Genomic DNA, 27,087 nt, shown 5'->3' with positions numbered 1-27,087 from the left:
TTTCCATCTCTGGTGGTGGTTCTCTGCGAAATTTCAAAAATTTGGCTACGTCTAAAATTTGGTGAACCCGGTTCGAAAGTTTAAAATGGGTCGGGGGGAGGGAAAAATAGGGAGGAAAAGAGAAAAAGAAACGAATACTTACTATCCTTGGTTGGAGGAGCAGGCTGGCTTCGCTCGTCGAAGAAATTACGCTGCGTAAGAAGATGGTCGGATTCGTGGAACGGATGATATTACTTTATTTGATGACGTACTTAAACAGTGAAAGAATCTGATCGTCGAGCCGGGTCGCGCGAGCAAACGCGAAACAATGTCGTCGATCGCGCTTCATCCTCGTCGCGTTCGCCGCCGAAGGGTCGACGCCTTGAAACGTTCGCCTCGTGAAGAAAGAGGCGAAGAAAGGATAGAGAGAAAAAAAAAGGAAAAAAAGAAGAGAGGGAAAAAGGGAAGAAAAGTGACATAGCCTGCGGAAACAGTGACATTGGCTTGGACTTGGGATCGTCTTCCGATCTGTGTGATATATTTACAATTCGTCGCGAATTTCTCTCTCTGCGGATTGGAAAAATCATTGGAACGATCCCCGTTCGCAACGCAACACCCCCGTCGCGACGACGGATAAATCCTTTCGTCTATCGCGACACGATTTATCAAAAATTGCGCTACCCTAGCATCGTTCAACATTCAAAAAATGTTGCCTCCATCGTGGAAAATAGCGGGTGGGTGTAACGAGGATCGTTCGTCGTGATAATAACTCGATTGATCTCACTCGCGAAATGACAATGGGTATTTAACATGGGTACGCTTGACAACGTACGCGAGATAGTAACCTAAATAATAATTGGACGTCGCTTATATATTTACATATTATATATACGAACGTAAACCCTGGTTAGTCCTCGAGTCCATGATAATTCCTGGTCATCCCAGGACCAGGCTTCTCTCTCCACGATCGAGCCCTGACTCTCGAACCCACCGTGTACGGTGTATGTCTGTATCCGGATCGTCGAGCCGGTAAACCGTTCAAATAACCGTTCGAACCGGGCATCTTCGTCCGATCGATCAAGATCCGGATCACGGTCGACAATTTACAAGCATCGTTTCATCAATTTTCGGGAAAATTTCGACAAAAGGGGGTGGGGGAGAGATCCTCGATCCCGGCCCAATTTAATACGGTCTCCAGACCTGTCTAGGCTTAGGGCTTCTCTCTCTTCTACCTCGTACCACCGCTTCCCTCTCCACGCCCGTGTCCTCCTCCTTCCTCTTGGTGGTCAGATCTTGGCCCACGTTCTCCTTGTCCTGCCCTTTGCTCTTCGTGCTAAGATCCACCGTGCCCACCTCGAGCCGGATCTTCGAGTCCCTGCGTGAGATCTGATCGCTCGCGACCTCTTGATCGAGGTTCGAGTTCTCCATGCTCGGCCGGAGGTGAACCGTGCCGTCCTCCTGAAACGCGCTCGCGTCCGCGGTCGTGTCCTCCGTGTCGCTCCTCACCGGCGAGATCCTCGGCGAATCCTGCCCCCCGAGAGACTCGTCGCTCCTCACGCGATCCTTGTTCGACTCTTGCTCGTTCCTGTCGTCCACCTCTATGCTCCCATCGGGGCTGTCCAGCCCGGATCTACCCCGCGCCGGGTCCCGATCGTCCTCGTCGTCCCGTCGAGTTTTCGCCTCCTTCAACGCCGACTCCGGGCTGCTGCTACCGGCCCGAACCTTCCTCATCTCCTCGACCCTTGCCTGGTCGGGCCTCTGCAACCGTTGCTGCGCCATTCTTAGCGCCAGAGCGTGCCACTCCGGCTCCAGCACGTATTGCTGCGTGTGGTAGAGAGGATTGTAGAGCCAAGAGGATTGCGGCAACAGGGGGGCGAATATCGATCCGAAAATAGACCCCGTCGCCCCGAGAAGATGAAGACCTGTCGGAGTAGCGCGTAGGAGTGTAGTATCGGATTTTAATACTACTATCTACTAGTCGTGGAAAGAAATTTTTTACCAGCGGAGGAAGGTGGTACCTTGAAAGTGAGAGTGATGGCCCGACGAAGGGCTAGGCGTTGTGGTGGTCGTGGTGGGTTCCGCCGGAGGCGTGGGCGCCGCAACCGTGGCCGTCGTGAGCAATCCGGGCCCAGGATTGCCAGGCGAAGTGGTCGGCGTCACCTCCCTCACGGACACGCTGATCGGGCCCAAGTCGTTCCTGGACGGTTCTTTAAGAAACCGATCGATTCACCACTATTGCTACTACTACTATTACTATTACTAATACTAATACCACCCCTCGTCAATAATTAAATCGGTTATCGAATCTCGAAATTCTCGACACTGTTCGATCTCGAACTCCGATTACCATCCTTTTTACCTCGCACGAGATCTAATTTTGGTAGAAATGTCCGATATATCCATTTTGATGGAAAGAAAAGATAAGAAAAGAGAAAAAGAACGTTCGTGTTAAATTCCTCGTGGATGGTACGTTGGATGTTCCACGTAAGAGTGTCGGATACAATTCTCACCAGAGTTCGGTCCAGGCAGTCTGGGAGATCTTTGCTCGATACTGTGGTGGAAGGGATTGAAGGCCGACGCACCAGCTGCCGGAGGATGTGTATGCGAATGGTGACCGGGAGGCGGCGGAAGACAGTGCGGCGGAAGAGAGCCCCGAGGTAATCCACCCCATCCTTGGCTGGCTCCTTGCTCCAGACCCAGGTGTTGCAGACCTGTGCAATCCAAGGGATCTGAAATTATGTCTGTCGGTCGTTTGGCTTTTCGGCCAACGTCTTGGCCGAGCGTAATCCGTCGAATCGAAAGGAGGAATTTTTCTTTCCCGAGGTAGGAAAGGAGGTAGGAAAGATCGATCTTTTCCACGGCACGCGAGTTTTATCTTTGAAAGGAAAAAAAAGAAGAAGAAGAAAGTAACAACGTCGATCCGTTTCGAAACCGTTTTATTCCGTTGCCGATAAAAAAAATGGATAAAAAAGTTGAAAAGTTGGAAAGAGATCGATCTTTGGGCCAGGATGAGGATGGAAACGTGAGGAACGACCGCAATAAATAGCAACGAGGCTGAAAAAGAAACGGGCTCTGGAGGAGATGTGGAAATGTTATATAATGTCAGGTGGATAAACGATCACCGGATGACAGATAGAGCTGCAGAAACGCTTCTCTTTGACGTAGCGAACGTTTGACGTGGATGGACAGTTAAATTTATCCAACAGAGAATAGAGAAACGATCGATCACCTTTTTTTTTTCTTTTTTTTTTTTTTTTTCAATACTACCACCTATACCACCCGACGACCATGGGAATCGTTCGCATGTGCAGCTATGCAATTAAATTCGCGACATCGAAGGGATTAATCTGTTCCAACGCGATTACGCTGTTCCCTGTTCTTCTTCCTCTTCTTCTTATTCTTCGATTCTATGGAAAAAAAAGGGAAAAAGAAAAAAGAGAAAATTTCCATCACGATCCGTACGAAAACTCATTTCTGCTAAAGTAAAAAAAGTAAAGGAAAAAAAAAAAGGAGAAAGAAAAAGAAAAATAAACGGAGGAGAAGAAGAAGAAGAAGAGGAAGAAGAAGAAAAAAAAGTAAGAAAAATAGGGAAGAGTGGAAGAAGCGTTAACAAAAACGAGGGAGGTAAAGAAGTTAGGAAAAACCGCGGCGGAACGAGTTACAGCTCGGCAACTCGGGGACGGAGGTGGGGAGGGGAGGGGAGGGGAGGTGGAGGGGTGGAAAGGAGTAAAAGTGAAGCCCGTAGTCATCGGTATGGTATCGGTTTTTCGAAACACCTTGATCAATAGCAGATTATACCGTCATCTGTACGGGGCAGTTTAAAAATTCCGTGAAAGCTCCGAAGCCAGCGGAGCTTCAGGGGTAAGGGATCGCAACGGAGGGGGGCAGCAAGTAGGGGAAGTGTGGAGACGGGGTGGGGAGGGTTGTCTGGTCACTGGGACGTGGGCGTGGCGTGGCGTGCTCGCGACCATCGCTATTGGTCCACGTTCAATCCCCACCAACGGTTGGGTCGTCGTTGACGGGGATGGAAAAAGCTCGGTAGGGGTTGAAGGGGTGATTTTTAAGCTCTCTTTAAGCCGAGCTTGCCAGAGAGGACACCACTATCTCGCGTTCTACCACATCGTCGTGGAACTGCCGAGCAGCCCGGCTGCAAACTCGCGCAGAGGAAAAGAAAAAGAGGGGAAGAGAGAGAGAGAGAGAGAGAGAAAGGGAGGGAGAAAGGTTGTAGGATGCAGCTACTTTATGAGGGGATTAAGAAAACGATAAGAGGCGCGCGAAAGCTACGCTCTGAGCGAGCTTAAGGAGGCCAAGGGTTTCCCCTGTACCTGTAAGTGACGACTTTGCTCGCCTGCTCTTTACGAAAATCCTTAGTCGACTCTTTGTGTCGAGAATTTTATATATATATATATATTTATTCGAAATAAAAAATATCCGTTTACCTGCTTAACTTTCCTCGTTAAAGATAAAGATATACGTATATATTTATTCTTCGTAAATTCTGCGAATTCAAACAAATTTTTCCAAAATCGATCACGACTTTTTCCTCAATCCTTTTAGAATTATAGGAATTTTATGTTTCATAACGATTTCGATAGAACGAAACTGACGAACGAATTTTGGAAGCTGACGAGAGGGGGAGAGGGGGTTGGGTATCTATTTCAACCAACTCGTAACATACTTTCAATTTAATAAACCCCCAAAACGGCTGGTACTTTCTCTCTCTCTCTCTCTCTCTCTCTCTCTCTCTCTCTCTCTCTCTCTCTCTCTCTCTCTCTCTCTCTCTCTCACGGGGGAAAGAACTCGCGTGCCGGGGTCGGGGGTGGAGGGGTGGCTGGCGATAATTCCGAAAACAAATGAAGACTAATGAGGGGAGAAGCCAGGCGAGAGGTTCTGAAAGAGTCGGAGGGAAAGAGACACAGTGACGGGGGAGAGAGAACTGAAAGGGTTCAAGGAGCCGCTACCCTTTAAGGGGTGAGAAATGTTAAGCTTAAACGTTACGGCCCTAGGGTTAGTTGCCTTTATGTGTACCTTCCACCGGAGTACAGAGGCTTTAAGGGATGATGTATTATCGAGCAGCATACTTGAAATATGCTCCGCTGTTTCAGTCACCCCTCCCTCCTCCCTCCCCAGAAGCCAACCAACTTACGCGTAGGTGTTGCTTGTAGTTATACGTTTAAAACTTGACCGAGAGAGAGAGAACTTTACACACAGTCGATTTAATTTTCGCGATTGTTGCCGAACCTCGTTGAATCGAAAATGGTGACGACGAACCGAAATATAGAAAGGACGATTCGGATCGATAAGTAATGCACGATATTAAATTCGAATCGATATAGAGAATAACTTGGAATCGAATCCTTGGATTCTAAATTTTTTTCTTTAATCTTTAAATCTCCTTTCTTCCTCCTCGATTAGGATCCTCGATTAAGAAAACGGTGGGCGAAGAGAGGGGGGAAGGAAGAAAACGAGGAGGAGGAGGAGGATCCAGATTTCTTTCCTCGTTGCTTAAAACTCTAAGCCGCGAGATCTAGAAGCGAATTACGCCTGTCACTGGGGGTAGCGGAAGAAAGAGAGACGAGAGAAGAGGGTGGATGTCGGGAAACTTAAGAGGCGTTTAAAGACGTTGGGCTAAAGGGTGACGGGCAGGCTCGAAAGTAAAGAGTAAAGCCGGTTCCGTTCGGGTTGCTCTCGCTTAAAACCTTTCCGGCAGCCAGCCAGAGATACATAATAAATTAATTCGCGTATTTTCCTGTCCTCCTTATCTATTCAAATCTATGCAAAACAGGAGTTAAAACGCCCTTCTTACTGCTAAGGCGTTAACCCTTGTGCAGCTCGCTCTCGCACACCTCCTCCTCCCCTCTCCATCTCTTTTCAGCTTCTTCTCTCGACCATCCCCGCGCCCCTCGACCCACCACCGACCCGCCACCTCCCCGCCAACTCCCGTTTCCCACGTCCTAGCCTCTCGCTACCGACGGTCGGATGTCTTTGCACACCCACCCTTTGCGCCCGTTCTCATTATCGCGTCGCAGCAACCCCTAAAATGCCACCCTGGAAAGGTCCCTGGCACCGATCTAAGCTCTACGAGGAGATATTTCGAGAAAGGACGAGAGAAAATTGCTGTCTCTCTCCTTCCCACCCGTGCTAACGCCACCTTTCATCTCCACCATCCTCTCTCTCTCTCTCTCTCCTTTTCCCTCCCTCCTTCTTCTCTTATTTACTTGCTTGCATCCTCTTTGAAGTTACGAACGTGGATAAAAACGGCGAACTTTTCGTAACGCTCATTGTTCACCTTCTTTCCTTCTCTCCTTTCGAGTCACGTCTACTCTTCGAGCCTTTCCTCTCCCACCTCCTTTCATTCCTCGACACGAATATTGCATACGGAGGGAATAGAAATTGACAAGTTTCGAGCGATGGAATACTACTTTTCCTTCGATCGATCGTTCGACTCGTGAATTCTAATCTCCTCGGAGAAAATTTTTCGAGCTACAATTTTTCCAACGAAAAATTCATCTTTCTCGAACGGAGAGAGAGAGAGAGAGAGAGAGAGAACGAGAAAGTTTATACGTAAGGTTCAAATTCGTTTATCGATCATATTCACGGTGTATCCCTGCGCCATTGATACATTAGAAGGAGAAGACGAAACGAGGGGTGGAAAGGAGAAGAACGGGCAAGGGTATCATTAGTTACCGTCGCCGCGACCGAAAGTTCCTGGTCACCCGGGCCTGATTAAAAGACGGGACACCCTTGCAAGACACGCAGGAGGGTGAAATGTGACGCGAATTTAAAGGATCCGCCGTGATTTGACGCTGGGGTGGACAGAGGCAGCCCTTAAAAAGGGAACCTTTAAGGATCCGGCACCGCACTACTCGTCAAGGGTTACTCGCTTTCGACCGTGGACGTGAAAGGGCGTCGTTTAAGACCGACTCGAGTTCTCTCTGAAAATCGACACCGATCGAGCCTTTCTCTTTCTCAGTCTTTCAAAACACTGTACACGCGATAATTGCACACATGAATCGATTAAGCTGTCGTCGAACGAGATATCGACTCGAGGATTCGCTCCTGAACTTACTCTCACCGAGAAATAAATATCGATTTGACGAAAAATCAAACCGTACGATTCATCTCTATCGATATCCTAAATTTCGCTGGACGAGATTCGGTGGAAAGGAAGTAGGGAATGTAGAGTGGAAATGAGAGGAGAAGAGAAGGTCGTCTTTAAAAGAAAGAAAGCTCGCGTAAAGAAAATCTAGCGTAAAACGATCCGTGAAACGAAGCCGAGCGACAGTTTTAAACTGAACGCTGCTAACAATCTCCCCCAAATGAGGTAAAGGCCACCTTATTGAAACAGGGGTCGCGATTTTTCCGGCTGCTCCCCCAACCTCCCTGGTAGGCGGTTAATTGACACTGGTGGAGGGTGGAAAGAGGTGGAACAACGGGACGGAGGGGGAGGGAGGGTTAGGAATCGAGCTGCGCGAGCTGTTCTTGTTAACTCGAATCCCGGCTGGCTCTCGCGATTTTTCATCCCCTTAGCCAGACTGACAAAGACGCCCTCCCGGGAGCCACGTGATCGGGGTGTTTTCGTTTCCTTCGGACAATCTCTGCGAGGATCTTTTCGCGTGTTGCCACTCACCGAATACATTAATTTTCCCTCCCATCCCTGCTCGTTCTTCCATCTTCTGAAATTGAATCGTAGAAACGTGCATGCGTCTTAGCGCTTCTCTTTGAAGATAAGAAAAATTCCAAGGAACGACGAAGTTTTAATTTCTCTCTTTTTTCTCGATTGAAATATTTGAAAGAGTCTATCCTTTTTTTTTTTTTTGATAATAATTATTAATGCGCAAAAATCGACAAAGAAACCAAGAAGAAAAGTTAAAAAGTTATGAGAGCTAGTTGTAAGAAAAGCTTCGAAGGAAGGAGAGTAAGAGAGAGAAATATCCACGAATGGAAATCGAATTTCAATGATCCTCATAAAAGCATAAAAATATCGAAATTTTTAACTTTTTTAAACCGGATTGGAATATTTGGCAAAATTCGAGGAGTCCATCCTTCTCTTTAAAAAAATTATTTAAACAAAAATCAAGAGTAAAGTAACCAAGAAGAGAGGTTAAGAAAGCTATTGTTTACGTCACGAGAGAATTTTCAAAAGAAAGAGAGAAAGAGAGAGAAATATCCACGAACGGAATAAAGACAATCGATCTTGGATGATTAGTTTTTTCAAACGATTAAAATATTAGAAAAAAATTCCATCCTTCTCGCTAAAAATTATTTAAACGAAGCGAACAATCGACAAAGAAACCAAGGAAGGAGAGTTAAAAAGGTACAACCGGTTACGTCACGAGAGAATCTTGAGAGGAGAAGGAGAGAAAGGGAGAGAAATATCCACGAATGGAACAAAGACAGCAACTGTACCGGACTTCGATGATCCTCAGGGATAGCATAAAATTCGAGCCTCCCCTCGAGCTAGGCCCGAACGAAATTTAATAACATCCCCCTAGTTACACCTCAATGGGCACCTTAACAACCCCTGTGTCGGGTAGCCGGCCGTCTCTCACCGTTCTCTCGCTCCATCCCCCGTTCTCCTCTCCTTATCAACCCCGAACGCGGATATCTAATAAACCAGCTCTTGAAACGCGTCTTTATCCGAGCAACGATAGTCACCCCTCACCCCTCCTCCCTCCCCCTCTCCTCCCTCTTTGGCTTGTTTCGGCAGGGTGGGCGAAAGTTGGAAAGCTGTCCGACTGACCTCAGTGGCGAACTGGACGGAGGCGCAACCTGTGCGCTGACCGTCGAACTACCAGCGAAAGGGTTGAAAAAGTGGTGGACACGAGCCGGGAATAAACCGATCGATATGAGGATGATGTCGGTCGCGACTGCGACCCAGTTACGCGACCGCGCATTTCCCATGGATTGAATTCATTGGTCAAGTATAACAGAAGGAAACGTTTCTTCTCACTCGCGATCAGTAAGGTAAGGGCATAGACATAGAGAAGAGCAGCGGTTAACTCTTCCTCTCCTCCTCTTCGAATCGAAACTCGTTTAATAATATCCGATCGCGAGAATTCTCTCGCCTATGACGAATTTCGTACGAATTTAGTGCGCGATCCGTAGCCGTTTCTTGACAGAAGTTTATTTCTCAAGGAAAGGGAGAGAAAAAGACGAGGACGAAAGACAAACTATTATTGGCTATTAACGGTAAAAGATTCGAGAGACGACGAAGAAAAACAGCGAGGAATAATAATCGCGAAAATAGAATTTCTCGCAATTTCCGTCCCTTATCCTCAGCTATTTTCCCACCCACACCGAGGAGGGGGAGGGGGGAGGGGGAGTCTCGTCTCCGCAAAATATCCAACAGCGGCGAACTTCCATCGCACAGCTCGGTAATTCGATTCAGCCGAGCTGTATAGCCGCGTTACGACACGAGGCTGCGACACTTCCGCTCACCGATTACGACCGTGGAACAATTTTATGCAGCCGGCCTGGAAATTGTTGCGTCCATCCTCGTTAGCTGAAATTACGATGGGAAAATCTGGAAAGAAGGAAAGAAGGAAAGAGGGAGGCGGGGAGGGAGATACGACGACGGGGGCGCGGTCCTTGATTGAGTAGACCACGGGCAGGGGGAGGGAGGGGGGTGAGAGGGGGATGAGGGGGACAAAAGGATGGAATAGGGGGTTCAGGAGGGGGATGGAGTGGATGGAGAGGGAAGGAGAGGAGAGGAGAGGAGGGGTAGGAGAGCAGAGACGAGAAATCGACGGCAGGACTGCTACTCCACACTACCCCCGGGGGCAGCAGGGGAGAGAAGCTCCGTTAAGCCGCTTATCATGCCGAAACAATACACTGTCGGTGCACCAGTATCAGTAGCCGACCCTCGCTGCTCGAGGCTAGTCCCATCAAAATTTCGAGCTTCGAACGAATTTGAATTGGAATCCGCGCCGCCAAACTAACGCCGTTCCAATCCTCCGCCGCAGGAAATTGCCGGTGGGACTGACTGCCCAGTTTTTCTCGATCCTGGGGATCGAGTCGTACGTAGGGGAGGAGGATCATACTTGGAGAGATGATTGATGATATTTTTCAGAAAGTTTCAGAAAATCGTAACTTGCCATTCCATGGATTTCGTTGAATCGTCGAGAAGAGGAGGAGGAGGAGGAGGAGGAGGAATAATTGTGGAAATTCGTGTTCGTGAAAATATAAGCAATTGCGACTTGTCTGTCTTCATCCCGAGGATGATCGGGGAATTTTCGGAGGGAACGAGAGAAGTCAAACGGGGCGCAAAGTTTCGCCGAAGAGTGGCGTCGACAAACGAAAGGCCGGGACTTAATCAGAGTCTTCTCCACTTAGGCGCCCCGTGGCAAAACTCAATTTTGAGTCGGCGCCTGCCGACGCTCAATTTTGACACCCTTCGTAGCCACCAAGCCAGCCAACACCAGTGGAGCAAGCTTGCCTTCGCGACACAGGGGAAGGGGATGAAACGCAGGGTTGTAAACTTAGTTATCCGGTTGCCACTGAGACGCGCTACGAGGCGAATGCCGCGCTATGCGCAGGTAGCACGTCTCTGGACGAATCCTCTATTGGCGGACACTTACCGGTCAACTTGAATCCCAGGGGATCCTGAGGGTGGCCGAAAGGGAAAGGCCTAGGCCCGAAATGAAACGGATGGAAAGCCTGGTGCCCTGAAACGCAACGTGCTTGCATCAATTGGTGTATAATTCGTGTATATCTTATCTTTTGGACAACGCGATGTTAAAAGATCGAGTCTATCGTGTGAAGATAATTATGGATAATTATTTCAATCGATGAACGAGTGGTGACGGATCTAGTGTCCAATAATTCATTCGCAAGTAATAATAATTGATACAAAATTGCATTCTCAAACAGTTAATTCTATCGTCAGAATTGTTAATATTATTCAAGTTGATAAAATATACTCGATACTTTTTAGAAACGAGAAAAAAAAAACGATTGAACCCACTATTATCCCTGATCACCTTCTTCCAAGAGCGAAGTTACCCACCGTTGGTAAAACCTTGTAGCACTCACTTGTTTTCGATCTAGGCTCTCTCGGTCCATCCACAGTGACCTTGATTGCTTTAGATAGGGTGGCTACCTGAGGTGGCGACGTTTGCAGCATAATCGTCAAGGTGAAACTCTTTCCTAAAAAAAAAAAAAAAAATAGAGACTTGAAACAGTTGATGGAATTATCGCCAGGCGGTAAATCGAGATCATCCGCGTATTTTCTATCCTTCTCACTTCGACATTGTAAATCGTAAAAAAAAAACTGTCTTTCACGCGAAATATCATAAGAATCGTAAAGAAGAAAATATAAAAATATAAAATAAAATTACGGAACACAGAAAAAGCACTTTTTTCAAATATTATACGAGACAACGGAAGACACCAGTCGCGAAAAATTAGTTCGCAATCCACCCCAAATCCCGAGCAGAGAGAAGGCAACAGGAAAAACAGACAACGGTTTCTTACACGATTTCCTTTGGTCGCGTCGAACAGCATCCCCAATGGTGAAATCTCCCCTCGCCAACGCGTTTGTCATCGCGTTTCGACATTATAAATCATAAACCAAACAAAAACCGTCTCTCGCGCGAAATATCGCAAGAATCCAAAAGAAGAAATTTAAAAATATAAATAATAATTGGAGAAAAAGCACTTTTTCTTCAAATATTACACGTGGCAACCAGTTGCAGAAAAATTCCACCCCAATTCCAGGAGCAGGGAAAAATCAAGAGGAAAAACAGAGAACGGTTTCTTACACGGTTTTCTTTGGTCGCGACGAACACCATCCCCAATGGTGAAACGACCCCTCGCCAACGCGTTTTTCGCGAGAAACGCGGCCAACTGTTGGCGAAAACGGCGACGGCCGCTCGCGGGGTGCGTTCGCTGGAAACAAAACACAAATGTGCCGGAAGTAAGGGGTGAACGAGTGGCGCCGCCGCGTCGATGTTTGCCCCGAATCGGCTGGAATATGTTAATGTCGGGAGAGGCTAAACGCGAGCCCACCCCCGACAAATGTACGCGGCCGTTTGTCACGCGCGATTTCGTCCTCTCCACCTTTTCCCACCGATCCACCACCGCCCCTCGTCGATCGGTTCGATCGTTCGATCCGCGCCATCGTCCACCCCTGTCAAAGCCCTTCGCCGCGTTCTATCTTGTCGTTCCAATCGACGAGAACTCCACATTTTCGCTTCGAATTTGTCGCCGACCCGGTTTTCAACCGGATTCCTCTCGACAGTGTTTGTCGCGCGAGTTGTGCTCGTTTCGCGTTTGAGAATCGCTGCCCTGGATAGACGATGATCGGCTAGATTTTTCTCTCGCGTTTTAAAAAAAGTTTTAAATATTCGCAATATTTCCGTCGACCGAAAAATATTTGCTCAACTTAAAAATTGGGACGGAATCGATCGTTAACTTCTCGTTCGATCGATTATTACGAAGCAGGGCCAATTGTCGAGAGGAGGACTGAACGCGCCACGAATAATCATATATATTCCCCCCATCCCCCAAAATCCATGGTCAAGTTTGAACTTTCGACGGCAAACTTTCTCGAACGGCAAAACTTTCTCGATTCGACGATCAGCTGGGATAGGTCGGTGGGGGGAGTGGAGGGGGGAATGGAGGGGCGGGGGGGGGGGGGGGGGGGCAAGGGGAGGTTAAACGATGAAATAAAAGCTGGCACTTACCCGCGTTTTCGCGCTACGAGCGCCGAGTTATACGGCTTATAATGGGGTCGGCGTGCATACACGCACGCGGTTGCGCAGTTTTATTTTATGGCGGCGTGGGTTGGACGGCAAACGACCGGGTTTTTACGGTGAACCACGACATTTAACCGGCTTACCGCCGTCGTCCAGCGAAATATTCAGCTCCGGACGTTTAACGTCACTCAGGAAATCTGGTCCTTCGCCGCGAGTTCCGCTCGTGGAACTGGGAGGACTGTTGCTTCCCGGAGATATTTAACAATTTCGCGTGCGAAAACGTCGAGTAGAAAAATTCGAGTAGAATTCACTCGAGCGTGAAGGAATGATGAGAGAATAACTTCTCGAGAAAGAAAGGAAATTTCATTTCGTTACGCGATCGACCATATCCTTTCTTCGATCGTTGATGGAATGAAAAAAAAAAGAGAAAAATAATCACCACGCTTGATATTCTTCGAATGATTTGACGATTTGATGGGAAAAAACGATAGGGGGAGGGGGAGAAGGGGAGAAGAGGAAATTCATCGATGGTTTTTAATCCTTCGAATGAGAGATCGAAAAAAAAATATATATATATATATGTATGTGTATATATATATATATATATATATATATATATACACCGGTGGCAAAAAGGGAAAAAATTTATTCGAAACAGAGCACAGAGATTTTGGAGGGTGGAGAAGCGGAGGGTTAACAAGGGCAAAGTTTATTGCCGGTGCGGTGTCAGATTCGTGATGGTGGTAGCGGCGCGAATCGAGGGTGATGGCAGGCGTTTTGAGGGTGTTTATGAGGCATTATGTGTAACTCGCTGGAAGAACGATCCTCCCCCTTGAGGTCTGCTGCCCTCCACCTGTCTACGCTCGCCGAAATTGTAATTCGTTCCGTGCTAAACGTTGCCTTTCCACGCATCAATCTGCGCCCTGTTGCAGCCTTTTGCATAATTTCTCAATCCAACCACGTACACAACCAAATATTACGATATTACTCCTCGTTACAAAGCCTATATATTTTCCAAAACGCGTTCTTCTTCCAATCATTCGTTCCCGATTCATTTCCAAAAAAAAAAGAAACTTTTATTCCGACAATTATCCATCCTTTCATCGTTCAAATATCCACGATCCACGAAACTGATCTATCTCGACATACTTATCTTACACTTTCTCGCATTTCCAGTTTGGAAAAATGGATCGCTCGGAGGTTAATCGCGGCTCCTCCTCAAAGGGACATCCGCGGTTTCGAGACCTCGACCGCGATAAAAAGAATAATCGCCGGAGGATTTTTCTTCTCGGGCTGGAAAAGAGAAGAAAGAAAAAAAAAGGGAAAAACGCAAGCGTAATGGCCTCGCGTTCACGGGCTCGCGTAAGTCCGCGTCAATTTACACGACAAGGATTTGCACACCGCGAGAAGACACGAGAGAACGTTCGCGTACACCCTAAGTTTGCCCAGGGATCATGCAGTGTTAAAAACTCCCCTGTTTGCCGGCGAGGCTCGTAGCCGAGGGTGGCTCGGATCGTTATTTCAGAGTGTTTGTCGTGTTTTAAGATTCTGACGTTTTGACTGGCCGAATCGCCTGGCGGAACGAGGCGGAACTCGTGCCGTCTCCTATCGACTGCCCTTCTTCTTATTTCCCAGGAATACTGCTCTTTGATTGCTCGGAGAGGGAGAGAAAGGGACAATTTTTAAGAAAGGACGAGCTAATTGACGCCGACCGGAGTTATATTCCGACTTATCAAGGAGGGGACAAAGGGAGGGACAAGAGAGGGCAATTTGCGTAAACGGGCATTGTTTATACCCGCTCAAGAACGATCCTCCCATCTATACAATTTCACGTGAAGAAAACGTAACCGTCTCGCGACGTTAGAGCAAACTGTTTCAGGAATTCGTCTTTAATTACCACGTTGTACCGTGTTCCTGTTCTTTTTTTCGCTGGAAATCGGAGGAAAGGAGAAAGCTAAAAAACGGAGTGGGATGGGAAGGAACGAAAACGAAAACGAACGGGGCAAGTCGAAGCCTCGTTCACGGTTGATCGTTTACTAGGGGGGAGGGCGGCAGCGGAGGATAGGCGAAGATAGGAAGAATCTTCGGGGGCAGGGCAGCGATGGACGAGTCGAGGATTCATCGGAGCGAGGGCACGGCGCACGGTTGAAAAGGGCGAAAGGAGGAGGAGAAACGTGGAGAGCGTGGAATTAGCATATGTAAAAAGAAACAGTGGCGCGTACGACGAGAGGAGGAAAAATAATGTTTAATCGGTAGAAAATCTCGGTGCAGTCATCCGTCGTAGAACAGCTTCTCCCTCCCACCTCTCGCTCCTCCCTTCCTCCACCCACCCCCTCTCTCCTCCCTCCGAGTCTCCTGCGTGATCCTTTACTTGAGAGAGGGCTGGATTTTTTAATTTTTAATTGGGAAAAAAACGTCGCTGAGGTGGTCGACGAAATCCCACCGAGTCCCTCTCTGAATTTCGACGACGTTCCACCCCCGCCCCTCCCCCTTCTCTTCCTTTCTCCCTCCCTCGATTCCTTGCCACCCAGACGGGGAGGGGAAGGGGGCCATTTTACGGATTATACATAGATTATTCGTTCGATGGAATATGATTAAGTGGAATTTTAGAAGCGGTCGACTTCGATCGGGGAGAAGGAGAAGAAGAAGGAGGAAGAGGGGGGGCTAGTAAGTTTCTCCGGAGGAATTCTGTCCCCCTTCTCTCTCCTCCGCCAACAGGAGCGCAAAGGCGATAATTAATTAGAGCGAGGGGAAGGGTGGAGGGTTTCCGCGTGTAAGTCACGCACGATCGAAGCGAAATTTCGGCAAACGATGGTCGGCAACAGCTGTTCCACCCATAGCCAGGGGAGATCGAAAGGAGTACGAGATAAAGAACCTTCGCTACCCTCTTCAACGGGTCGACGGGTCCCTCTACGACTTATTAAATCATTTCCACGCGTTTCTTTAACTTTTAACGGGTGAAATATATATATATCAGAAGTCGAATCGTGGAAGCAACAGGGAACGGAAATTTTGCAATCGCGAGAAACGCGACGAAGATTAATACGAAGAAAAATTCTTGCTCGAAATCTGATCGTGGAATTCGATTCGGTTGAAAGACGAAGGGGGGGCGGGCGAAGGGGGTGTAGTTGTCGAGGAGGATTGCGTGAATCACGGTCTAAAACAAGGCAGCTATGGTATTAGCAGGAGGAGGAGGAGGAGGAGGAGGAGGAGAAAGGAACGAGTGGCGAATCCATTGCGCGAGGACATCGGTCAGGATCCGGCCTGTCGATAGTTGGAGCTTTGCCTCTGGATTCTGCCGCCTCCAGCTCGAGCCCGAGCACGTCATAAAACACAGGTAACTCCGGTATTTATGTCCGTCGTTTTTACGCCCGTCGCTGGCCACCGGGGGCTCGCAGCGAGCACCGGCCGGATGCCACACACGCGCGCGCGTCTCGTCGCCGCCTCGTGACTCTCTCCTAGGCAACAGAGGAGAGAGAGCTTCGCGCTAATCCCTGTCAGGAACGAAAGGGGTGGCCGAGTGATATACGCCTCTGCGCCGCTATGATAATATCCCCCTCCCCCGTCTCCACTCCCGACCGGGACCACCCTTTTGTTTCGCCACTACCACCCACTTTTCTCCGCGAGCAACTGCGAAAGAGATCGGACGCTCCATCCGAGATTCCATCTCTCTCCCAAACTCCAAATCGTCGCGATAAAATTATTTATCCGTCCGTCTGCCCACCATTATCTCGCCCCGATCTTTCCGTCGGATTTCGATCTCTCGCGGTATCTTAATTCGAAAGTGTTATTAGCCCGCGATTAATCGACGACACTCGAGAGATAACGGGAAGTTATCGAAATTATTTGGACGAGGCGGTTATCGAGGCGGTTATCTGCGGATAGGAAAAAATTGGGGAAAAGGGAGAAGGAAAAAAAGAGGCGCTCGAGAAAGGTTGTTGGGAAAATCGGGTGGGCGATTTTCTTTGGAAAATTGGACGATGGGAAAGAAAGGGGGAAGGATTGGGGCGAATTTATTCGGGGAACAACGATCGCAACGTTCGCCACCCGACTAAAATCATTCCTCGTCCGCATTCGCAGTATTAAATTGGCATGGCGAAACCCGCGAGCGAGCATGGAACAAATATTTACCCCGAAATGTGCGCCCGGTGAGCGCGGGCCACGTGCAAAATAACGGAGGCGAAAAAACGGAGAAAAATGTACACACGGGATACGTATATGAAGCGGCCGCCTCGTGTGACTCGTCTCTTCGCGGTATTATGCGCGATACACGACGTGACTCGCCTGCAAACATCATAAATTTTCCATTTATTTAGCAAATCTGTTTATCCGACTCCGTAGATGATAACGATTGTTATCATCGGCGTGTTATCGGTGATCGCGTGTTTTCTACCGGAAAAAAACTGTCCACAACCACGATGTAGACGGTGTAGAAAAGATCTCGCACGGGAATTGAAAATTGCTTCGGTAACCGAGTCGAGAGGATGTTAACGTTTAAAAAAATCCGACGTTTGCTTTTTTCCTCCCTCCCCCCTCGACTTCCTGCTACCTTTATCGGTATTTTAGGTATCGATTCCTTCAAAACATATACAAATCTAGACACGTATTTGCTCTCGATACTCGTCGATACTCGTCGCCCTTCTCCAAAATACTCTCGATGTTAGAAATCAATGACACACTCGGATGATTCTCGAATTATTTTATTCGATTCGAGGCAGAAGAATTATCGAGCATCCGACGACATTCTCGAGGAATTAAATCGATTAATCTCTCGTGAAAATAATTGGCACGAGGGGGTGAACGGGGGATAAAAATCTTGGGGAAACTCAAAGGGAAATTTCGCAATTTCGTGGGCGGGGAGGATGGATCAGTCTGGAGGAGGAAATATTTCCAAACGGATCGGAGGATCGGAATTTTCCGGACACGCGGAAAACAATCTTGCATGATCCGTCACTCTCATAGAGGTTTTAGAAGCAAATCGTTGCGTTCGGCTGGTAGTTAGGGGCTGCCCGTAATACAGTAATGAGGGCTTACTGCCATGGAAACCAAAGCCGCTTACAGCCAACCACTCTACTCCCAACCACCCCCTGCCACCCCTTTGCCACTCTCTCGCTCTCTCGCTCTGCCCGTCCTATTCTGTCATCTCCTATATATATATATATATATATGTATATATATATGTATATATATATATATATGTGTGTATATATATCCGCGATATCCTTCTCATCCGACGAGTTTCGCGAAAAAACCGTGAAAATTCGCTCCGTTCGTTCCGCGCTTCTTCTCGCGGCAACAAGATCGAGAGAAGGAAGGCGAGAAATTCCTTTTAAACGAGACGATTCGCTATTTTTCGGGATAATTTCGAATCTTGCAGCGCCATGTGTTTTTTCTTCTTCCTCTTTTCGTTCAAACTTGTTTGTTTAATCTTCGAAAAAAAAAGTTCATTGTAGAAAAAATTTATCTATTAGCCTATTCTTCGATTCTTTGGCGAAAGAAAGAGCTATTGTCGATTTAAAGGGAGTGACATTTTTATGAATCGTTATAGCAATGCGAAATCTTTGGTTCCCAACGAAGTCCATATTCGAAATATTTATTTACGCGCCCCGATGTCGGATGACAGGAGGGTGATCGATAAAAAAGAGGAAAAGTAGCGTTTAAAGCACCGTTTAAGAAGAAAGTTTGGTGCGTGAACGGGAGAGAGCCGATAGTCGCCCGCAATTTCCTTTTCCAATTTGCCATAAACAAGTCGACCGGCCCCCTCGTTAACCACCTAGCAGCTCGTGACTGCTGCTCTCTTGCGAAAGTTGCTCGCGATGGAAAGAAGAAGGAGAAGAAAAGGGACAAGTCGTTGCAGGTCGGTCGAATTAAAGGAATTAAAGGACGCCTCGTTACTCGTATCTCTCTGGATCCTCGGCTACCCTCTTGGCCGGAAAAAAACGGGCCAGATTCGAAGGGGGAGAATGGAAGAAGGGCGCAGGGTGAGTAACTTGCTTCTTCCACCCTGACTCGACTCTTCGCCCGAATCGCGACACCGTTTGCATTAAGAGTTCGTAATGCCAGCGATTATTAGGCCGCATTATTCAACCCCGACCTAGGACCCCCGATTTTCCTTTTCTCTCTCTCTCTCTCTCTCTCTCTTCGTTTCTTTCCACCATCCTCCCACACGCTTCGTTCGCTTTGTCCTCGAAGGAACGGTGAATTATTGACACGCGGAGGGGGGAATTAAAAAAAAGAATCTCCGCGACTAATATACCGGTCGAGATATCGAGACGGAGTCACGAAGAGAGAGAGAGAAAGAGAGAGACGACAACGACGACACTGTGTTTGCAGGATGAATTAAAAATGAGGATGGAACGAAGGGGCCAGCTGCCTCTTTTCGCCTCGCGTCCGAGGAAAAACGAGGCCATCAGTTGGCCCACCGCCTTAATGTACCGACTGCTGAATGATTTAAGACGCCTTCCAGAAACGCCTTCCTTCCAGCTCGGGATCGGCACGGGTATACGGCTGATCGAATTTTTTCAATCGTTCTTCCGGGACCCCTCCCTCCTCCCCCGCTTAATCGTCTGCCTAGCTTAAGGAATCACGAGTGATTCTTTAAGGGGAAGCAAGAGAACGCGAACGAAGGATTGTGGAGATAGATTCTTCTTTTCTTTTCTTTTCGAAAATTCCCCTTTTCGATCTCTTTCCATGAACTTTGTTCCAAGACCAAGAGAATACACAGTGTATATATATGGGTGATACGGAAAATTATAATGTCTTACCTCTACCGCTTCTCCCGACGAACCTAAGATCGTTGAACTTGGCCACTTGATTCTTCATCACCGCGGTGGAATTTCTCAATTCCGCGCAGCAATTCTCGTCGTTTCCTGCACGCACTGTCACCAAGGTCCCGTCACCGACCTCGCCCAAGGCTACCACCTTGAACGCTACCGGAAGCGTCTTGTTCGACCTCCAATGTGCCGGTAATACCGTGCAGACCACGTGAGGAGAGCCTGTTCGCCACCGTTACCGAATTAATCGGTGAATTCTTTTTTCTTTTTTTTTTTTTTTTTTACAAAGTGCACGTTTTTTTCGGTCTACGATATCGAACATCGCGCGAAAGGGGAGGGGAAATTTCGCGATTGTGGAGAAATTAAAAATCGTTGGCACCGTTCGTGTTCTCTTACCTGTTCGCACGAGTTCTCCCGGATGCTCGGCGAAGAGACCGTCGAGAGTTCTCTCGGTGAGCAGGTCCGCGGTGAGGGCATAATCCGGAAGATTGTTACCACCGGTGGATCCTTGCGGGGGAACCTCGTTCGCCAAATGCATTCTTCTCCTCGTGGACGAGGTCCTGGTCCGTCTGATTCTCGCCGCACCGATCTGATGCGTGGTGTTCCCCTGATGCTCTTGGTGACCGTTTCGGACCAATCTCGGGTCAGGATAGTCCAAGCCTAGAGGCCGGTCCTCGGGGCGTGCATCTCGTAAAGGATTCGTCATGAGAACAGGATCATCGGACTCTTTTCCGCCAAGATTTCCCTCCTCGATGAGCGTCGAACGATTCGACTCAATTTTCTTTCTCCAATCCCACCGATCGACCAACCGATCCCTTCTATCCTTCCATCTGCCGCCACGGAAAATTTATCTTATTCTTATCATCCCCATGTTTTTTCTTTTTTCTTCTTTCTTTTGAATCTGTTCCGTCCAAAGAATTAATGGAAAAGGTTTGAAGAAAGATTTAAACGAATCTCGGATAAGATTGAACTAATAAAGACGGATCGATAAAGATGATCATTATGGAACAACTGGATCGGTTAAAGAGGGGGAGGAGGGGGAGATCCCTGGTGATTTCTGGTCGGCCCCGCGTGGCTCAGGATCTCTTTGATCCTTATTTCATTATCCCCGCGACGGGGCCGAGGTAAGAGCATCCGTTTGCAAATTCTTCTTCTCCTCCTCTCGTCTCGAGGATTGCCAAGTCGCGGAGAAAATTCGTTTTATTGGAATCGACGTGGGGTCGCGTGGCCTCCCCCCTTCGTTTCTTCGTTTCTTTGATCGGATGCACGCTCTCCGCTCCGCGATTTCTATTCGACGGAACTGAAACTCCACCACGATATCAAACTGCTCGCGAAATTAGTAAAACGATGCACTTGGAAATCTCTCTCTCTCTCTCTCTCTTTCTCTCCCTCTTCCTCCCTCCAATGTCCCGCGGTCGATCGAAATTACTCCACGTTCCTGTCGCACATCAGCACTTCTGCCCGACCATCTAACAGGTGTTAACTCTGTACTCGGGATCCTCCAAGCCAGCCCCACAAGCCGCAACACAAATCTCACATACGCACATTATTCTTCCCAAGTATCCCAACTCTATCTCTCTCTCTCTCTTCCTCTCTCTCCGCGTAGTTCACCACCATCGATCCACTTTTATCCTCGTCGTTTAATTTAAAGATTAAACCGTTCGTCACCCGTTTTTGTTTGCCAATAATATGTCCATGTCCACCGCGCACTTGCTTCTTCCTCTTCGAATCGTCACAAAAAGATTATCGAATCGAAAAATCGTCCCAGGATTCCGTTCCTCCCGATCTCTTCTCTCTAAATCTCTTCCCGATTTATTCGCCGGCGATCTCCAAGAAAGGAATAAAAAAAAAAAAAAAAAGAACACGATCTTGCTCGATCCCCCTTGGCTCGAGGCGGAGCGAGGTCGAAGCGAAACTTCTTTTCTTGACGACGGCGACGACGACGACGACGACGACGATGGACGGAGTGGCGCGCGGACTAAGAGCGAAATTCGAAATTATCGGGGTTTCCTTTCGGTTGTCAGCGATCGAGCACGGGGCGAGAAGGCGAGAGACACTTCTTCGTGGCTGATACTTGGGCGGGTGGCAGCGGCAACTTCCACTACGGGGAAGTAGGATAGGGTGTTTAACTCGCGCGGTCTCGTTTCGGTTCGGCGGTGGAAGATGGCGGCTTCTGCGGTGGAGCCGCGCGGTGTGGTTGCGGTGTATTTTTGAGGCTGCCGCCCCCAGCCACCACCGAGACCACCCTGGCTAACCTACCCCTCCGTGCCTCTCTTCCACGCCGCCGCCACCGCCGCCTGCCCGTACTAAGCGGGAGTGGTGGGGGTTGGTTTTTCCAAGCGGTGGGGAAAAATCTCTCTCTCCTGCTGCACCCTCTTCCACGATCCTGATGCTATATACTCCTGCTGATCGCGACTACCCGATGACAACACACCCGTTGTCTCTCTTTTTTCTCCCTCTTCCCTCTCCTCTCCTCTCCTCTCCTCTCCTCTCTCCCTTCCTCTCCTCGCTTCCACTCTTCTCTCGCTCTCTAGAATCGGAACGGAGGAATGTCGTTTGCCCCGAGAAAGGTGAGAAAAGGAAGAAGAAGAAGAAGAAGAAGGAGAAGGGGAAGGAGAAGGAGAAGAAGAAGAAGAATTCCCTTTGACGAGAGGCACGAGAGAATTTCTTTTTTCCTCCTTTCCTCTCCTTGCATCGATTCGATTTATCTCCCGACAATCGCGTTAACAAACGATACCGATCAGTCACGAATTGGAATATAGCGTTGCTATCGAAGCTTGGTCCGATTCCGCGTCACGTCGGGATTCATCGAGTCGCATCGACGCCGACCCGAACGATCTCTCCTCTCGACGCCACGATCGTCGAAACGATTCATGATTTTCGAACGATGCAATTCTTTAACACTGGATCATCTTGGACGCGTTAACTCCTCGACACTGACGATCTCGACTCTCCTCCTCCTCTCCCTCCTCTTCTCAGCCTCTCACTCGCGAGCCAGAAGAAGTCCCGTGGATCGAGAAACGGGGGCACGAGGGCCGTTTAAAACGAAAACACCACACCGATCCCCAACCGCGGTTTCGAGGTGGGCGAAAAGGAGAGGAGAGGAAATAAAAGGAAAGGTTGCTCGGTGTGTAATTACTGCACGGTTGCTGGGATCGTTTTCCACGTTGCGGTCGGCCCGGTACACCGATAACGAGGAGGTTGCTCTTTCGCCTTCCTTCCTTCGACGCCGACACTTCTTCGATTGTCTTTTTTTTCTTTTTTTTCCCCCGGCCGTTTCCTCGTCGAGCTTCCTTTCCCGCTTCCGTCGTTCAACGACCTCCCCTCGCCAGCCTGCAAAACGACACTGGGAAGAAAGGGAAAACAAAGACGGCAGAAAGGTCCCTCGTGTAGTTGCGTTTAGCACCGAGGAATACGGGGGGGAATTGCGCGATGCTTGGGGGCTGTTCGAGGGTGCAGGCCCGAGCAACGAAGACGGGATGGAGGGTTGGACGGGGTGGAGAGAGAGAGAGAGAGGGGAATACTTTGTCTTAATGTCGCCGTCATACGCGCGCGAATGCCGGAATGGTGCACACGAAACGCACACGGATCTAGGAACGAATCTTTCCAGATTGCGAGGGTGCGATTCCTCTTCGACTGGTCGCGATTATCGTTATTGCGATACGCGGCTGTTTTCGCGAGAGATCGAAAATGATTGGAGCAAACAAGTTGGAGGATTTATTTACGAAGGATAGGAAACGAAATTGTTCCATGAGAAAAGTTCGATGAAGAAAGAAACGACGATTCTTCCCCTTCTCTTTTAACCAATGGCGATCACGTTCGAAAGAACGAAGGTGTTGAACGTTTTTTCGAGGTGGTTGGAGAAAGGACGGAGGAGTGGGAAAACCGGTGTGGACAAAACGATACGGAGCAATTTCACCACTGGTTAAATTAAAGCACGGGCCACGCGAATGGCATCGCGTTCGACCGACGCCAGAAGACTATCGATCATGACGGATCTGTTGAGCAAGTTAGGAGAATCCCTGAACGGGAGCACCCCATACAATTCCACACCCCTATGGGTAACAATGCAACGCCTCCGCGTCCCTAAATTGTCGAGTTCCCAAGATGCATTTCGTCATACATTTCACGACCCTCGGCCGATGCGTCGTCTTTTTTCTCTTCCTTTCTTTCTTTCTTTCTTTCTCTCTCTCTCTCTCACTCTTCATTCCCATTTCCGAAACACTACTCGCGTGCACGTCGTGCACGGTGAACCGTGAGAGATCCGTGCAATAATTTCGCGATCGTCATTTGGTCGAGTAATGAGGGTGGACGAGGACCCGTTTATAAATATATATTCCAACGACACGCGTAAAATTGAAAATTAAAACGATATCGTCCGAATACGGAAGGATACGTGTTTTTAAGTTTCCAAAGGTGGAAACGTCCTTCTCGAATTCTTTGCGCGTTCGTCGCCGAGGGAGGAAGAGAAGAGAAAAACTTGTTCCAACGAGTCGATCGTTCGCGTTTTTCAAGGAATTTTCAAATCGTGCTCATCCCTTTCGTGGAAAATCGAGGAGTATCTAAGACGATGATACACGGTTACATACGCGAAGCGACGACCGAAGCAGGGATATTGAGCAGATTTCAAATATTTTCGATGTAAATGGCAGCGCTCGCGCTCGAGCCCGCGTCGATTTTTCACAAAAAACAGGTATTTAATTATATCGTTCGATTCGACGTGATTTCGTGTAATTAAATCCTGTCTCCATAAAATTACCAGCCGAAACGGCCAAGCGACAATATTTTTCAATTAAAAGAAAAATATATTCGATTACGTGACCGGTGTCCGCCGAGTTTCGACCGTAGTTTCACACCTATCCCGTCGACCGTTCCTCCTCATTTCTATGATTCCCTCTCTCTTTCCTTTTATTTCTATTTCCCCCTCCCCTTTTTTCCCTTTTTTCCCCTTTTTTTTTTTTTTTTTTTCCGTTTCACGTGCTCTCGGCCTTTTGACAATAACGATATTCCATAACCCGCATCCGACACGGTCCACATAATCGGTATCGCGGCGGTGAATGCTGGACGATTATCGACGCACTTTTCCGTACAAATTAATTGGCCCAATTATCGACACCGAACAATTACCTACTGGCGACCAATTAGATCAACGCCGCTCGTTGTTCCCGCGCTGCCCGGCAAGAAATAATTGGTGCTCGCTTCCCCCACCCCCACTTTGCTTCCCGAAAAAATGGAAACAAAAAATCATCGTCGACCGAAAAAGAGAGGGGGGGAGCAGAGAGAGAGAAAGAGAGAGGAGGAAAAAGATCGAAGAAAGACGAACGGAAGACGAAAATACGCGCCGATTCGAGCAAGAGAGATGGAGAGAGGGGGATGAAGAGGGGGAGGAGAAGGGGGACACGAAAAAAAAAGAGGCGAGCCGATACCGATACCGAAACATCGCGGGGACCGATCTCGATCGGAGGAAGACTCACGCTCGATGGATCGACCAACAACCCACTGTCCGTCCACCACCTACTGTTCACTTCTTCCACCGACCGATTATATCCATAACTCCTGAACTGGTGAATTTGACGCGATTCCACGCACTGCCAAATCCACCACCGCACCAAGTAAGACGCGAGAGAGCATTAACGTGAACGTCCCGCGTCCGATCCTCCCACGGGAACCGCGTGTCGTCGCGCACACTTTGATTTTCGCGGCCGTGAAAACGTCTGGCAAGAACGTGGTCTGCCGAAAGGAGGAGGGGGCGGAGGGTAGTGGGTTTCGAAGAAGGGAAGAAAGGGTCGCCAGGTCGCGCGCACACACACACACGCACACACACACACACGCACACACGGTTGGCACATGTCGGCAGGGGCCAATTGTCGAAAAAGGCCGCGGCTCGTCCTCCAAGACGGCCACGTCTTGAGGGGGGAGGGAGATGGGGGAGGGGGACTAGGGGGTCCTCTAGGTGAGAGGGATCGTCGAGGGGGTGGAAAGGGGTTGGAAACGATAGAGGCGGCGCCGGAGGCGGGTCGCAGTTTTTCCACGAGTTTGCGCATGCGGCTACTTTTATACCCCACCAGCGTTTCGCCGCCGCCTTGGCGTTCTTAAAGGCTTCTTAGGGTGAGTTTTGTCCCCTGCGCCGTCACCCCCGCGGCCAGGCCTCGGCGGAGGCAAAGGGTCGGGGCCGGGACTTTGCGCCGTTTCCCAAAGGGTTGCACCCGCGGACACGATGCTTGCGGACACGATCACAGTCACGCGCGAACCTCGTGAAAAATCTTTTTCCAGACCTTTTTTTCCTCTCTCCCTCGATCGCTCGAATCCGTTCAACGTTCGAGATGGGTCCCGTTTCTTCCTTCTTCTTTTTTTCTTTTCCAAGATTCAAGATCACCGCTCCTCGATCGAACGGAAGATGGACAAGCTTTTCTCAAGGATTATCGCGAAACGAGGAAGATTCTGTACAAAGGGAGACGAATCGAAATATAATATAGATCCGTCTATCGTAATAGTTAACGGTATTCTCCGTGTTCCGTGTTAAATCACTCGGCCGAGGAATCCACGTGTAAGCATCATCGGCGCAAGATCCCGTGCTCCGAAATCCTTGTAACAAGATTGTCGAGAGAAACCAAAGGAGTAGCGCTAAGGAGTTGTTGGTCCGGAGGTGGCTGAAATCAGATTAGCCGGCAGACGCGTAATCGGGGCTTCTCACCAGCTACTCAACGGACATCGCGTACCTCGCTCGAGCCATTGCATCGTCTGATTATCGAGTAAACCTATCTTTCAGATAATTGAAGTAACTCTTGTTGCCCTTTGATCGTTACAAACCATTCTCCATTCTCCGAAATTATAAAAATTTTTCTTCGTTAAGAAGCCACATATATATATATATATACAAATCCCTGAATACCAACAAATAGCATCTCTCTCCCGAGAGAAGAAAAAAAAGAAGAGAGAGAGGAATCGGGGTATCACGGACCGTATGATATCTCGACGACGCGATTCTCGTTGGCGCGAGGAGAAGAAAATTGGCAAAGTAAAACTGGCGGGACTCATTTTTCGATAGGGAGAGAGGATGGAAGGATAGGGAGGTGAGAAACAGGGCGCGTTGGCGGCGGAGGAAGAGAGAGAGAAAGAGCGAGAAGAGAGACATCCGGTCGCGGAGAAAATAAGAAAGCAAATTACCTAGCAGTCACCTACCCCTTGGGGTGAGGTGTCGATATGACATGTAGGGAGACAAGGGACCTACGGCTGGCAACCCCTGGGGTTTATTACAAGGGTGGAATCAAATACACCGGGTGTCAAAAAATGAAACGTTCCACCCTACCGCGTTCTTTCTGCACCCTCTCATGAGGAGGAGGCTGACCGGGGGGATGAGGTAACTTACGGGAGGGTGGCAGGGGTTGGGGGTTGTAACGGAGTCGGCCTCGGATGATTCTTCGCGGATCAGGGGTTGCGGATGCCTTCCTCTTTCCCAACCGTCGTCTGCAAGTTCGAATGGTAAGCTACACGAAGAGAGATTCTTCCTCGAATTAATCGCAGCTCCAGAGATATTCTCCTCTTATTTTCTCCTCTCTCCGTTTCCTTCTTTCTTCCTCTCTTCCTTTCTTTTTCTTTATTTGTAATTTTGTAAGCTTCCGCTTCGTTTCGTAGCT

General features: G+C 48.6%; 1 protein-coding gene across 1 annotated transcript; it reads right to left on the bottom strand.

Annotated features, from left to right (window-relative positions):
* Positions 1 to 212: 212 nt before the first annotated feature.
* Positions 213 to 24,380, bottom strand: LOC108001042 (uncharacterized). The gene is made up of 7 exons (XM_017061858.3): positions 19,847 to 24,380; positions 19,442 to 19,672; positions 11,014 to 11,127; positions 10,560 to 10,646; positions 2,490 to 2,690; positions 1,998 to 2,186; positions 213 to 1,901 (listed from the first exon to the last, which is right to left on the bottom strand). Exons 1-7 carry the CDS (start codon positions 20,154 to 20,156, stop codon positions 1,162 to 1,164), a joined length of 1,872 nt encoding a protein of 623 aa, XP_016917347.2. The 5' UTR covers positions 20,157 to 24,380; the 3' UTR covers positions 213 to 1,161.
* Positions 24,381 to 27,087: the final 2,707 nt, after the last annotated feature.

The sequence above is a fragment of the Apis cerana genome, linkage group LG14 (assembly GCF_029169275.1).
Source record: "Apis cerana isolate GH-2021 linkage group LG14, AcerK_1.0, whole genome shotgun sequence".
In the NCBI taxonomy this organism is placed as follows: Eukaryota; Metazoa; Arthropoda; class Insecta; order Hymenoptera; family Apidae; genus Apis; species Apis cerana.
The sequence above is the reverse complement of the archived record's forward strand: the minus strand, read 5'-3'. Positions and strand labels throughout refer to the sequence as shown.